Raw genomic sequence first — 15,324 nt, 5'->3', positions numbered from 1 at the left:
TGCCGTCCCGACCGAGGCTTGGGTGCCTGCTCCGACGACCTCGTCGACGACTGTGACCGGCCCTCGCTTCGAGGAGCTGGGTCAAGGGGGGTCTGCGAGTCAGCAACCCCCTGCGGGTCAAAGCACCGCTTAAGACGTCCGACATAGAACGTCGGGTGCGTCGTCATTGACTTTGGAAGGTCGATGGTGTACGACGCACCATGTCTGGCCAGGACTGCAAAAGGTCCGATGAAGCGGTGCTTTAGCTTGTTGCTGCCGACAGAGCTTACCGTGTCTAGCGGTAGGTTCCTTGTGTCTAGTAACACTAGTTCACCCACCTTAAATACACTTAAGATTCCTCTTCCATGTTTGTCAGAGTACTGCATTTGTCTGTCCTGGACCGCTGCCATGGCATCGCGGACCCTGCTGATCACGCTCAGCTTGGTATCCATAAAGGATTCCACCTGTTTCCGCAGCGAAACTGGTCTCACATCCGAGACCTGGGAGGAAAGGGCTTTCCGAGCCTTTCCCCCACTTAGAATAGAGGAGTCAGTGTCTCCTCGAAGAGTGAGAGGCACTCTGGGGTGGCGGAAGCCGTTCAAGTAGAGCGGCGTGAACCCCGTGGAAGCGTGCACCGCGTTGTTGAGCGCAAACTCAACAACTGGAAGCTGCGTCGACCACGTACGTGGTGCTGCCGCGCACACACTGCGCGAGTGTCCTCGAGCACTCGATTGGCGCGCTCTGTTTGGCCGTCTGTCTGCGGATGGTCCGCAGTGGACATCTGCAGACGAGTTCCCAGTAAAGGGAACAGCGTTTTTCAAAACGCAGCAGTGAACCGCGGGTCTCGGTCCGAGACAATCGTCTCCGGGAGACCGTGATAGCGGAACACGCCATCGACGAAAAACCTTGCGGTTTGTTCGCCCGTAACAGTGACGGGAACTGGAGCAAGATGTACCATCTTGCTCAGCCGACACACGAACACCAAAATTCCGGTGTTGCCGTGTCCGTCGGCGGGAAGCCCAAAGATGAAGTCAAGACTCATCGACTTCCAACAGTCAGCCGGTACGGGCAGGCTCTGTAGTGGAGCCGAAGAGTGCCCTGCGGGTTTGACCCGCTGACATGTTTCACATGTCTTGACGTACCGGGCGACTCACTTGTACATGTGGGTCCACCTGAAGGACTGAGAGACCGACAGAAAGGTCCTCTCGCGGCTTGAGTGGCCGCTGGAGGGCGCGTCATGCGCCTCCGCGAGGATGTCGAACTTCAGATCCTCGTCGTTGGGTACAACCACCCGTGGAGGATCAGGGGGCTTCACCCGGTAGTAGAGGAGGCCCTCCTTCAACTCATATCGGTGGAGCCGTGAGCGCTGCCGCGACGAGAGCCAGTCGGACTTCGCGCTCGTTCCGGCCATAAGGAACTTGACGATAGGCGCGACAGCCTCATCGTCCCGATACGCCATGCGTATCCGATCATATAGATCCGCTGTCACCCGCGTAATGTGGGCCAACTCATAGTCGGGACGCCGAGAGAGGGCGTCCGCAAGCACGTTGAGCTTGCCCGGCTTGTATTCGACGCGGAAGTTGTATTCCGCGAAGAAGGACAGCCACCTCGCCATCCTTTGGGAGAGGTGAGGCGAGTTAGTCGCCGTCCTCAAGGACGCGTGGTCTGTGTTGATCACAAAGGGCCTAGAGCCCAGAAGGTGAACATGGAACTTCACAAGGGCAAATTTCATTGCCAGGAGCTCCTTGCCATGGACAGGGTAGTTCCGCTCGGCGGCTTTGAGCTGCCTGGACTGGAATGAGATGACTCGTTCGTGTCCAGCCGTGTTGGCCTGCAGCAATGCACATCCGATGGCGTAATCGGAGGCATCGCAGACAACGCTAAACGGCTTCGTCTCGTCCGGCAGGGCCAGAACAGGGGCCTCTTGGAGTCTGGCCTTGATGCTGTCAAAAGCATCCGGGTTCTCTTGCTCCCAGCGCCAGTCGACGTCCTTCTGAAGGAGACTCGACAAGGGCTTAGCGAAGCCCGCGTACCCTGCGCTGTACTTGTGAAGGTAGTTGGCCAAGCCCAACCACTTTCGAAGATCCTTCTGGGATCGGGGCGTCGGCCATGCTGCTATGGCCTTGACCTTGTCTGGGTCAGCCCGAACGCCCACGTTGCTGACGAAGCAACCGAGAACTTTAATCTCTGGTGACGCGAAAACGCACTTGTCGATGTTGGCGTAGAGCTTGTTCGCTCGCATTACGTCCAACACTCGACGGAGGTGTCCTAGATGCATTTCCATGGCCGTCTTGCCTCCCTCGGCACGGCTATGGACGAATATGTCGTCGAAGTACGTCTGTACGAAGGTACGCAAAGGGCGGAACAATTGCGTCACCAGGCGATTGAACGTCGCCGGGGCGTTAGACAAGCCCTGCGGCATGACGAGCCACTTCCAAAGCATGCCGCTTGGAGTGCTTACCGCGGTGAGCGGGATGTCGCTCTCTCGCATCAGGATTTGGTAGTACCCGCTTACCAAATCCAGCGCACTGTACAGTACGCTCCCGGCCATGTTGTTCAACAACACATCCTTTCGTGGGATTGGTGTTTGGGCCGGCACCGCTGCGTTGTTCAGCTTCCACTTTCCGTTCGGCTTACGAACGCAGAAAGTCGGCGTCGAGTGCGGGGATTTCGACTCCCGCACCATGCCTGCCTTTGCTTTCGCGGCGAAGAAGGCATCAATAACCTCGCACTGCTCGCGCGGGAGAGGCCATTGCCTCGTGACACAATACTTTGTGCCGGGCATGAGATCGATCTCGTGCCGTACGCCTCGATCCGGTGGGAGTTGGGTCGGTGGGTGTTTGTTCACCACGTCCGCATACTCCGTCACCAAAGGATACACCGGGTCCTTGGGGTTCTTGAGAATCTCAGAACCCAAGCGCGCTTGACGCTGCTTGTTCATGTCTTCCAGGACGTTCTCGTCCAAGACAGAGGAGGAGTTCAGCTTCTCCTGAGTGGTCTCAGGTCTCATGAGTACCATCTCAGCAAACTCTCCAGCCTTGAGGTTGGTCAGGAAAGACTCAGCCGTCATTTCCTCGAGGTGCAGTATCTCTGCAACCTCTGGTAGCGGTTCCAAGTGGACACCAGATGCCTTGACGGGTAAACCGGTCTCACCATCGAAGATGTGATAACACTCTTCCACCGGCCTTGTCGGAGGAGCCCGGGCCCTGGACTCCGAGTCGCTTGAAGCGACGTCGATCGGAACGAAGTTCGGATCCGACTTGAGGCGGCGGCGGCGTCTTTGCCGACGGCGGCTGTGACGGGGAGCTTTGCTGCCCACGTTTAGGGATGTCGTCGCTACGACATCCGAGGCACTCGTGGCCTCGTGTGGTACTATGGTACCCACACAGGAAGCGTGTTCAACGCCTTCCTCTTCGGTTAAGGTCCGAGCGACCGCGTGTGGCACTGTGTTACCCACACAGGAAGCGTGTTCAGCGCCTTTCTCTTCAGTTAAGGTCTGGGCGACCGCGTGTGGCACTGTGTTACTCACACAGGAAGCGTATCCGACGTCTTCCTCTTCAGTTAAGGTCTGGGCGACCGTGAGTGGAACTCTGTTACCCACTCTGAACACGCTGTTCTCAGTGTTCATGACAGTTGCAGCTGCCTGCGGAACTAAGTTACCCGCCTGTGGACCTAAGCTACCCACTTGGCCAGCGCCTCTTCTGGGCGCGGCCACCATCAAAACATCCTCGGAGTCGTCATATACGTCGACGACTCCCAAGCATCTGCCGGATGCTTTGGTACCCTGGCAGCCCTTGCGGGCGCCCCGGGTCCTGACAGAGGTGGGAACATGACTCACCAGTGCTCTGTCGGACTGCGCAGGGCGGCTGGCACCGATTGCCTTGCCTCGCCAGTCGATCCAGGGCTCGTGCTTCTCAAGCCAGGGCATGCCCATAATAATATCATATGGATCCATATCGAGAACAGTGAACTGTTCGAGGCTGTCAAAGTCTTCAAACTTGACGGCCAGATCCACTTGGACGTTGGGGACAGTGACGACCTTCCCGTCGGCCAGTCGCACTGACACCGTCCTGTTGCCCTTGCATTCTCTCAAAGCATCGGACAACTTGTTGCTGTTACGAGCAACCGTCTGGCGGCGTGCGAAATTCTTCGACGCCCCAGAGTCGATCAAGATTCTAAAGGGATGATCGTATCCCCGTACACATCCGTGTACTACGAGCAACCCGCCGCTGCTCTTCGCCGATTCGAGAGTGCGAAGACTCTCAGGGGCTAAGTCCCCGTGGTACGCGCCACCCGCGCACCCATCACTAAGACTTAGTTCTTCCCCAGTAGGGCGCCCCGCCCCTACTGGTTCCCGGCGTTCCCCTGTCCCCGGGATCCTGGCTTCTGCCAGCGAACCTTGAGGACGGGCTCGGGGAAGGACCGTCTGCGGAGTCTTTCCGCGGGACAGTCGCGCTTGAAGTGGCCCATCTTCCCACAGCCGAAGCAGCGGATGTCACGCTGTTCGGCGGACCCGAGTTCCATGGGAGCTGGTCCGTTGGGGCTTGTTCGACCGGGAGCCGACAAGGAACTCCCAGGCCACGCTGAGGCCGGCGTACGCGCCTGGCGATGGCTGTACTCTTCCTGAAGAGCCACTTGAATCGCCTCTTCAAGGGTGCTTGACTGCACCCGGAACAGCTGAGTGCGTGCGGGGCCCACTCGAAGGCCGTCCATGAACACAGTCATCTTGATGTGTTCATTGAGTGGGCTTCCCACTAGGGACGCCGTGATCTCCCGTATCTCTTGCACATACTCGTGCAGCTCGCGCCTTCCTTGTTTACACGCGAGGAAGCGCGAACGCTGGCGGTACTCGTAGTTCGCCGGGAGGAACGCGGCTCGGAGCTGTTCGCACAGCTGAGCCCAGGATGTGAAACATCCAGGGGAAGTTGCTTCCCGTGTGTACACCCAGCTCTTAGCACGGCCGCTAAGGTTGGAGAGTGCAAAAGCAACACGCAGTTGCTCGGTCGAGATCAGAGCCGCGTCCATCGCGAGCTCTACTTCTCGGACCCAGACGTGAAGGTTCTCGCCTTCCTTCCCTTCATACGGCTTAACCTTCAGCCGTATTGGCTTCGGGTGAGGCGGATTTGCTTCCGCCGCCGGAGCCTGCAGGTTCTCCCGCACATGCGCGATGAGGCCCTGCTCGTACGCGTCAAATGCATTGACGCGCTCGAGCTGCTCAGCCGGTGTTGATACCACCAGGCTCTGCAGGGCCTCCATCCCGAAGATGCCTGCCATCTTCCGAACCGACTCGAACTGAGAGTCGTTCATATGGGAGAAGTCGTTCCTATCCATGGCAACGAACTTCGGAGAGGTTGAGGTAGCCTACCCGCGGTGGCGTGGATTAACTACTAGTGCTACCAAGTGTGACGGGGTCACACAGCACCTTGCGCTAGAGGAAGTTATCTTCCGAGAGTATACAAACTCTCAGTGAACGGCAGTTCAGGTCCCCTCTTTATTTAAAGAGAGCGAAGTGACCTAAATAAGGTAGATTGTAAACTGAGTATATTTATAGGTAGGTTAAGTTAAGTTTGGGTTTAATACAAACTATAAGTTACCTATAGAAATGCAATGTCGTTTAACCAATGGTTGGCTTTGAACGACCTTGGTACCTTGTACCAAATATCCCGGAGTATGACGTGTCATACTCCTGAAGTGTGAAGTGTCACACTTCATGTAACCAGGGTACACTTAGGGCTACGTACCCCGTTACAGATGTCGCCGGCGTCATCCGCCTAACGGAGCTCTTCGCTCTTACGGAGTTCGTGATCACGGGTTCGCGCGATAAGGCGCACGCCACTGAGGCAGTGTGCATCTTGCTCCCTCGCTTGAGCTACCCCAAGCGCCACTACGACATGATTCACAGATTTGGGCGCTCCACAAGCGTCCTGTGCCGGATTTTCATGCACGTCGATACGTGATGGGCAAGGACGCATGGGCAGTGAAATTCGTTGACTAACTCTCCTACAGTAATGTACTTGTATGATAGATACGAGGATACTATCTACTGCCATGAAGCAATCGTGGCAGAGCGCATCCGTGCATATGCAGATGCCGTGCACCGCACCGGGTCGCCTATGAAGAACGTTTTTGCGTTCATAGACGGCACCAAGAGCCGCATTTGCCGGCCCTCGTCTCGCCCTGGGCGCTAAGAAAACCTTCAGAAGCAGGTGTACTCGGACCACAAGCGCACTCATTGCCTCAACTAACAAGCAGTGGTCGCCCCCGATGGGCTAACCCTGCATTTCTGGGGGCCGATCGAGGGTCGGCGGCATGACAGCACGCTGCTGCGTGAGAGCAAATTTATCGAGTATATGGAGGAGCGAGCCTTCATATTCGATGGGTACGCTCTCTACGGGGATCCGGCTTATGGAATACGCAAGTTTCTAGTGTCAGGGTTTTGAAAACAGCGCCGACGGATGCCGAGCAGCGCTTCAATAAACTCATGAGCTCTGTCCGAGAAGCTGTTGAATGGCAATTTGGTAGCATGGAATCATTGTGAGAATTCATCGACTTTAACAAGTCTCTCCGTCTGCGACTGAGTCCCATTGGTAAGTATGTGCTTGTGAGCATGTTGCTCACAAACTGTCACTGCTGCTATAAGGGATGCAACCAAATTAGCGCCTTCTTCGGCTTGGCACCACCCTCGCTAGATGTGTACCTAGCTAAGTGAACGTCAAACATCGCTAAATAAACGTCATTTGTGTATCCATTTCAATCACCTTTATTTGCTTTAACAACTGCAAGCACAGCATCACCTATCACGCTGACAAGGCGGAGCATTTGCTCGTTCGCCTCTCGGCGGGCTCGAGCTGATTCATCGCGGTCTTCTTCTCGTTCTCGTCGGCGGCATTCAGCTTCCAGCTCCCGCACCGCTTGTCTCTCCGCCAGCTCCTTCTCCTTGATGTTGATCAGGAGATCCTTCAACCCTGTCTCCTTGCGCTTCTTGACGGGCGTGCTGTCGTCTCCGCTCTCTTTAAGCGACTCCATGGCAGGTCGACGCGCGACAAGCGACGTCTCCTCCTCGCGCTCGCGCTTTTGGAGCTCGGCCGCCTTCGCGGCGGCCGTCTTGGCTGCATGGTCGTCGAGCATTGCCACCAGGTCGTCCAGCAGGATGACCTTTTTCGACTCGTCCTCGTCCTCGTCCACGCCCGACGCCTTTGCCGATTTCTCCGCTGCAGCGCGGTGGGCCTCGACTAGCTTGTCGAAGCGCCCGCTGGCCGTCTTGCCACTCAGCTTGTTACGTGGAAAATTCTCGTCTGCAACAAGCTTAGTGGCAAGGGCCTCCCACGCTGCCATGATGCCACCTCGCTGCCGGAGGAATGGGCGGTCCGCGTGGGTTTGACGCAGCAGAGCCAGGTCTTCAACGTCTGTGAAGTTCTTGCGGCGCGGCGCTCCAGCCATGGTCCTTGACGGAGATCTGAAAGTGCTACACTTGTGGCCACGAGTGGTGAGCCGCACGTGTTTGGTGGAGAAAGCTGTCTACACAATCGCGATTTCGGTGGACTCCAATCCTCACTGCTGGCCCCACTGGACCGTCTCTCGACTGGTTTTTGGCTTTGTGGGGATAATGTGCGGGTGGAGTGACTTGCGAAAAGTCTCTATTGTGTGCCCGAGCTGCAGTCTCGCTGGGTTACTAAGTCTGCAGTATTTCTCGTAAATATTCGTGTTTTGCCACAAAATTTGGTCAGAATAAGTTTCATTTTACAGATGGGGTAAGAAATATCTAAGCCAAAATCCGGATTATTAGTACATGTAGCGGAAATTTTGAGATGCTCGGATCGTCCGTCTGTGACGCTTCCGATTTTGCAATCGGCGGTGCTTTACTACAAGCAGACGCCGAAGGGCGTGAACATGTGATTGCGTTGAGTCTGTGACGGGGTCACACAGCACCTTGCTTGAGGAAGTTGGCTTCCGATAGTATACAAACTCTCAGTGAAAGGCAGCTCACAGGTTCTCTTTGCCTAAGGGAGCGAAGTGACCAATTTAAGGTAAGTTGTGAGCTAGATTTATTTAAAGGTAGGCTAAGCTTAAGTTGAATGTACAAACAATAAGTCACCTTTAGAAAAGCATGGTCATCAGCCAATGGTTGGCCTAGGACGACCCTGGTACCATGTACCAGATATCCCGAAGTATGATGTATTATACTTCTGAAGTGTGACGTGTCACTCTTCATGTAGCTAGGGGTACACTTAGGGATACGTACCCCGTTACATCCTCCCCCACTTAGGTTCGGTTCACCGACCAATCAGAATGAGGAGGTGTACGTTACTAACTCTCATTATCAAAGTCAAAATACATCGACTTGGCTGCACGAGCGCGGCGGAGACACATATTACAGTTAGAGCCTCGAGGAGCGCAGAGCACTCTTCTCCTCGGTCTCCACATCGACAGTTAACATACCTTATGGCACTGCGAAGAGCAATGCGAAAACACACTCCAAGGCTGCTGCCGGAAAGGCGGAAGCCAAGAGCGCTAGGCCACACGGCAAAGGTTCTGCACTCCAGGAGGCTACTAAGATGGTCTCGGAGGCGATCGGCTCAATTGGTGATGCGGTTGTGATCAAGCGTGCGAGCATGCCGCGGTCCGTCACCTTCGATCTCTCCCGACAACCAGCCGAGCTCGCGGTTCACTGAACGTGAGTTCAATTCGGGCAGTGAGGACGAGGCCGAGTTCAGGAGCACTCACGATGTTCCTGTGGGCTCCGTGGGAGGGTACACTCCAGTGCCCAGCGAGCACAATGACGACAGCGTGCAGTCGCTCGCTAGTGATCGTGGTGATCACAGTCCCAGGACGTCTGTGCGCTCTGAGAGTCCTACTGTCAAGGCTAAGGGCACTCTCAAAGCTGGAGACGACGGGGAGGAGAAACCTCGCAAACATATCTCGCTTGCCGAGGGTCTCGCGCGTGCTTATGCCGCCAAAGCCGAGGACGACAAGCCCTCTAAGAAGCGTGCGGCTTCGAAGTTTCCACTCCGCGAGGAGAAAGAGACTGGGTACTCCTATCGGAACCTCTTCGGTTCCCTGGATGAAGAGAACGAGGAGGATGAACAGGAGGAGGGCGATATTCTTGAGTCCCGGGGGATCACTAATGACCTCGAGCAGCAGCAGAAGGACTTTGAAGCTGCCCGGCACACGCGTGGGGGTCCGGTGGTGGCACCCGTAAGCCAGGGATCTGCAATCAACTTATGAGGTTATTGGCCTCCCGAGGAGAGCTCTGGGGCTGACCTCTTCCTGGAAATTCTCGTCGTTCCTCGTAGCCTTGTTGGTGGTCACACTTCTAAGGGCGTTTACGAACGTACCCTGGTCCAGATGGAGCAGTTGTTCGTCGACAACTTGGAGGCGGCCCGGTGCGTGCTTCTCGCGCCGCACTGAATCTTTCAAAAGGACTTTACGGCTTGTCGTAAGAAGCTTGAGAACCGGGGTGGTCTCTACCCTCTCAGGGACTACCCCTGGGTTCTTCCTGAGATATATCCCAGCTGGAACTCGTGTGAGGACATGCTCTAGGCCTGGGTGGAGTCTTTCAAATACTCACCCTCGGAGTTACGGGAACTCCATCAAGATCAGCTGCTGTCCCGCATCCTTGACCAGTGCTCTTCGTGTCCGGTTTGCCCACTTGGTCAGCAAGCGCATGCTGCCAAGGGACATTCGGAAGCGCGCAGCTTCTAGCGCTTACGATGAGCGCGGGTACGGAGTGTCGTCAACGTCCGTACCCCGCTCGGGTTAGAAGCCCCGTACTACTTATGAAGCTGCCGGTGATTATGTTCCCAGATTGCGACGGACTTCGGGCAGTCTATCAGGAGCCGCTCAATCGGCCCCCAGCAGTTCTCGGAGCGGGCATAACCCCTCCACTTCACGAGGAGCTGTCGCTTACCGCGACGCCGTTGTTCCTGAAGAATCCGCTTCACGTGGTAGTGGACTTCTCCGTTCCGGTCAAGCAGGGGCGCCCTCGCACGAGTACGAGTACTTGGCGCCCTCGTACGAGTACGAGTACTTGGCGCCTCCGAAACGCTACTCTCGTCCGAGTACTTCTCCTGCGGGTCCGACGCAGGGCCCTGAGGCTGACCGCCTTCGTCAACGCGTCCTCGTGCTTGAGATTGCACTTGGCCTTGGGACTGGCGGCGATGCTGCCGCCCAGACCGGGAATCAGGGCGTGCTCGCTCGTATGCGGGCCGCCTGGACGTGTTGGAGCGTAATTTCTCGAGCCTGCATTTGCGGGTGGACCGGCGGGCCTCTACGTCCGACCTTGACGAGGCCTTCCTCGTGATCCGACGCATCGAGGCTCTGCTGCCACGTCCGGAGCCGCATTCGGCGCACTACCAGTGTAAGCGTATGGTGCGTACCCGACGTACTCGACGTACTCGGCGTAAGGCTCCGGGGTCCGTTCGTACGGGGCCCCTCCGGCGTACGGTCTCGACCGCAGCCTTGCTGCTCATCCCGAGGCTTGGTTCCTCGAACAAAGCCCTCGTCGACGTCTATGGCCGGCCCTCGCTTCGAGAAGCTGGGCCAAGGTGTTTCTGCGAATCAGCAACCCTTTGCGGATCAGAGTACCGCTTAAGACGTCCAACGTAGAACGCCGGGTGCGTCGTCATTGACTTTGGCAGGTCGACGGTGTACGACGCACCATGCCTGGCCAGGACTGCAAACGGTCCAATGAAGCGGTGCTTCAGCTGGTTGCTGCCGACAGAGCTTACCGTGTCTAGCGGTAGGTGCCTTGTGTCTAATGTCACTAGTTCACCCACCTTAAATACACTTAAGATTTCTCTTCCATGTTTGTCAGAGTACTGCATTTGTCTGTCCTGGACCGCTGCCATGGCATCGCGGACCCTGCTGATCACGCTCAGCTTGGTATCCACAAAAATTCCACCTGTTTCTGCAGTGAAACCGGTCTCACATCTGTGACCTGGGAGGAAAGAGCTTTCCGCGCCTTTCCCTCACTTAGAATAGAGGATGCAGTGGCACCTCGAAGAATGAGGGGCACTCTGGGGTGGCGGAAGCCGCTCAAGTAGAGCGGCATGAGCCCGCGTGCACCGCGTTGTTGAACGCAAACTCAACAGCTGGAAGCTGTATCGACCACGTACGTGGTGCTTCCGCACACACACCACGCACAGTGTCCTCAAGCACTCGATTGACGCGCTCTGTCTGGCCGTCTGCCTGTGGATGGTCCGTAGTGGACATCTGCAGCCGAGTTCTCAGTAAAAGAAATAGCCTTTTCCAAAACGCAGCCGTGAACCGCGGGTCTCGGTCCGAGACAATCGTTTCCGGGAGACCGTGATAGCGGAACACGCCATCGACGAACAACCTCACGGTTGCTTCGCCTGTCATGGTAACGGGTACTGGAGCAATGCAGCGGGGCTGCCGTAGCTTTAGCGTCAGAGGAAGACGTTCGACTCAAAGAGTCACTAATATTAAGTTCCTTATCCAAAGGACACTTACAGCCCAAGACCAGGGCTCAAAGTCAATACCTTAGCTTTATGCTTCAAAATCAGAAGTGTTTTATTTACTATTATTGCGGCCAAGCCGCCTAGGGGTAAATGTATCTGTTTAACAATCTAGCATAGTTAAACCTTATCAAATGCATAATGTGTGGCTTTCGGCCAACGTACTGAGAGACCTTGTTAACTCTCCAACTTATGTACTGAGAGTTTGTTAACTCTACGGGTACTCCGTACCCCTGTGTGCTCCACACCATGTAACCCCGTTACACTCTCCCCCACTAAGATGAGAACATTCCGTTCTCGAAACTCTCCTCAGCGAGGTCACGTCTTGTTAAGACGGCGGAGGTTACTACACCTCACACCAGCGTTGTACAGCTCCGTGAGCTCACAAACGCCTACGCATCGCTGATGCCCAGCTTCTCGTCGTCGGCCCGCGGCCCAATGCTCCAAGCGCAGCGCGCATCTTGCTCTCAAGCGGTCTCAGACCTACGCTCGCGCTCCGCGCCTACTCCAAGAGCTGCAAACCACTTAGAGCAATGCTCTTGACTCATTCGAGTCGTCGACAACAGCTCGGCGGTTGAACACTCGCTTCACAAGCGATAGGTCGGTGGTTCGAACCCACTAGGGCACAGCCCTCTCGTTCCATGAACGATTGTTCACGCTTGGACAAGCTTAAGGGCAACACCCAATAAGCTCAATGGTTGAGCGTTGGCTTTGAGAGCCACAGGTCGGTGGTTCGAGCCCACCAGGGCACAGCCCTGTCGTTCCATGAACGATTGTCCACGCTTGGACAAGCTTAAGAGCAATCCGCTTTTAGCTCAGTGGTCGAGCGCTGGCTTTGGAAGCCACAGGTCGGTGGTTCGAGCCCACCAGGGCACAGCACTCTCGTTCCATGAACTGTTGTCCTTGAATGGACAAGCTTAAGGGCAACGCCCTTTCAGCTCAGTAGTCGAGCGCTGGCTTTGGAAGCCACCGGTCGGTGGTTCAAATCCACCCGGGCGCAGCCCTCTCATACCATGAGTAGTCCGTTCTCGGACTGACGTACGGGCATCGCCCTTATAGCTAAATGGTAGAGCTCCGGCCTGTCAAGCCAAAGGCCAGTGGTTCGATCCCCGTCCGGGACACCACTTTCACTGTTACAGCGAATCCACATTTGGATCATGCTCATCGAGCAAGTAGTTTTAAAACAACGATGCGTCTATCGAGACGCTTGTGCCTGAACCTTGTTCAGCACAGCACGAAGCACCTGCTTCCTTCGGGACCATGTCCCTAACACTACGAGGTCTCTCCACCTCCTGCTCCCGCTGCGAGCACCGCTCATACGTACGAGCTGGCTGCTGCAGTCACTGGTCAGAGCCTGAGCTCAATTACTGACCTGATCGCTCCCCACTCTAGTGGGAGGCGCCTAGCGCCTGGCGACGCTGTCGCACGCCATGGTGGCGCTTCGGCACATGATGTGCCCGGTCGTAAGCGTCAACGACGTCAGGGCAATCTTGCCGGAGGATAACCTCAAACTCCCATGAGTTCTGTGAGTGAGGGTAACCCCTCCACTTCACCACGTACTGGGTACGACCCTGGCGTCTACGCCACGCCACAAGGCGTTCCACGTGAAAGTGGAGCTCACCATGTTCATCGAGCAGAGCAGGAGGAGGCCTTGCCTCAGCTGGGCTCTCGCGGGGAGAGTCAGCACTTGCCGGAACGACGTCTGCGTCCATACGACGCCGGCGTCCACGACGCGAGCGTTCACGCTCACCGCCCATCGGTCGATCTCGAAGAGATGATCCACCTTGTGGATAGGTTAGAGCCACCACTGTTGACTCACAACCAGGTCTCGGACCTTGAGCGTCCAGTCGCTCGGCTGCACGTTCAGCTTGTCTTGCTCCTGCATCTCGAGCACTTCGCCCCGCGACCTGTGGCTCTGCCACATGCTGTCGTTCAGCCTCCCGTGGCTCTACCACCTGCTGTCGTTCAGCCTCCCGTGGCTCTACCACCTGCTGCCCTGCTGCTGTCCGTGGTCTAGCCACTGTTGGTGCCAACGCCTCCGCGCTCACCTGAACAGGGTCTTGATATGGCTTAAGCAAGCCAACATAGAAGACCGGATGCGTGCGCATCTTCTTCGGAAGATTGAGCGTATACGCTAGGCCCTTCCTGGCCACGACCTTGAACGGTCCTATGAACCGAGGTCTTAACTTCGTCTTGAAGACTGCAGACACTGCATGAGTAAGTAGGTTTTTAGCGTTTAATAAAACTCGGTCACCGACCTCAAACCTCTCAACATTGCTTCTGCCCTTGGCATCTGCATGTTCCTTCTGCGTGTCTTAGCTTTCAGCCATGCGTCGCGTACTTGACGCATTACGCTCAGTCTCAAAGAGACAAAGTCATCGACTTGCTTGCGAACCGCAACGGGGCTGACATCAGCTAGCCGCTCGGCTATCCCTCCCCCATCAAGCCCTGAGCCACGGCGTGGCGGCGTCAGTGGGACGCGAGGGTTAGCCAAGCCGCTCACATAGAACGGAGTGTAGCCTGTCGAGGCGTGCACTGCATTATTTAATGCGAACTCAACGAGTGGGAGCATCTGGCCCCAGCGTTTTGGCGCCTCAGCGCATACGCTTCGAAGGATATCCTCCACAACGCGATTCACGCGCTCGGTTTGACCGTCGGTCTGCGGATGGTCCGTTGTGGACATGTCCAAACGAGTGCCGAGCACTCGGAAGAGGGACGTCCAGAACTTCGCGGTGAAGCGCGGGTCTCGATCGGAGACAATTGCCCCAGGCAAGCCATGTTGGCGGAAGACTCGGTCTAAAAACAGCAAAGCTGTACCCATACGATCAATGGCGTCCGACACCGCCGCTAAATGAGCCATCTTGCTCAATCGGTCTACAAAGACCACAATACCCGTGTTTGCCGCCTTATCCTTGGGAAGGCCAAACACAAAGTCCATACTCATGGACTGCCAACATCCCTTGGGGACAGGCAAACTCGCCAATGGCGCTGCCGTGCTCGGCGCGGACTTTGTCCGTTGACACGTCCCACACGTGCGTACATAGGTGCCGATCCACTTATACATCTTGGGCCACCTGTACATCGAGCTCACCGAGCCATAGGTCTTCTCCCGACCTAAGTGCCCGCCCACGGGCGTATCATGAACCTCATAGAGGATTCGATACTTGAGATCCTCATCATGAGGAACGACTACACGAGGATTATCCTCAGAGTCGGTGCTGTAGTACAGCAGGCCGCCATCGAGCGAGTATGGATGCAGCCTCACGCGTAAGCGCCCAGACAATTCCTTGTCAGAGTCTTTAACCTCTTCGCTCCCAAGAGCCCGTAGCAGCGCTACGCACATGTCGTCTTGTGCATACGCTCCGCGTATCAAGTTAGGCACTGACGACGTCACTGTCGTGACATGAGCTAGCTCGTAGTCCGGCCTGCGCGAGAGCGCATCGGCCACTACATTAAGCCGTCCCGGCTTGTACTTCACCTCGAAGTTATACTCGGCAAAGAAGGAAAGCCATCTTGCCATTCTCTGAGAGAGATTAGGCGACTGTGTCGCAGTGCGTAACGACGCATGATCAGTAAAGATCACAAAAGGCTTAGAGCCTAGCAGGTGTACCCTGAATTGGACTAGAGCATACTTCATTGCAAGTAGCTCTTTGTCATGAACTGGATCGTTCTTCTCTGCAGCTTTGAGCTGGCGAGACTCAAACGCGATCACGCGTTCACGCCCTTCGGCGTCTGCTTGTAGTAAAGCACAACCGATTGCAAACTCGGAGGCGTCACATACGACGCTAAACGGACTATCCGGGTCCGGTAGCGCAAGGAACGGAGCCTGGAGAAGGCTCTTCTTAACAGCCTCAAAGGCTCCGTCGTGCTC

At 56.1% G+C, this 15,324-nt stretch overlaps 1 protein-coding gene and 2 non-coding genes across 3 annotated transcripts; 2 read left to right on the top strand and 1 right to left on the bottom strand.

The window, feature by feature from the left end:
- Positions 1–6,722: 6,722 nt before the first annotated feature.
- PITG_02413 (uncharacterized protein) lies at positions 6,723–7,426 on the bottom strand (the record flags this gene model as incomplete). Its single annotated transcript, XM_002907294.1, has 1 exon — positions 6,723–7,426. One exon carries the CDS (start codon positions 7,417–7,419, stop codon positions 6,730–6,732), a length of 690 nt encoding a protein of 229 aa, XP_002907340.1.
- Positions 7,427–12,133: 4,707 nt separating this feature from the next.
- Positions 12,134–12,203, top strand: PITG_25657. The gene has a single exon. It is a non-coding gene; the product is annotated as a tRNA-Ser (tRNA).
- A 178-nt stretch (positions 12,204–12,381) lies between these two features.
- PITG_25655 lies at positions 12,382–12,453 on the top strand. Its single transcript has one exon. It is a non-coding gene; the product is annotated as a tRNA-Pro (tRNA).
- The last annotated feature ends 2,871 nt before the right edge of the window (positions 12,454–15,324 follow it).

The sequence above is a fragment of the Phytophthora infestans genome, genomic scaffold (assembly GCF_000142945.1).
Source record: "Phytophthora infestans T30-4 supercont1.3 genomic scaffold, whole genome shotgun sequence".
Lineage (NCBI taxonomy): Eukaryota > Oomycota > Peronosporomycetes > Peronosporales > Peronosporaceae > Phytophthora > Phytophthora infestans.
The sequence above is the reverse complement of the archived record's forward strand: the minus strand, read 5'-3'. Positions and strand labels throughout refer to the sequence as shown.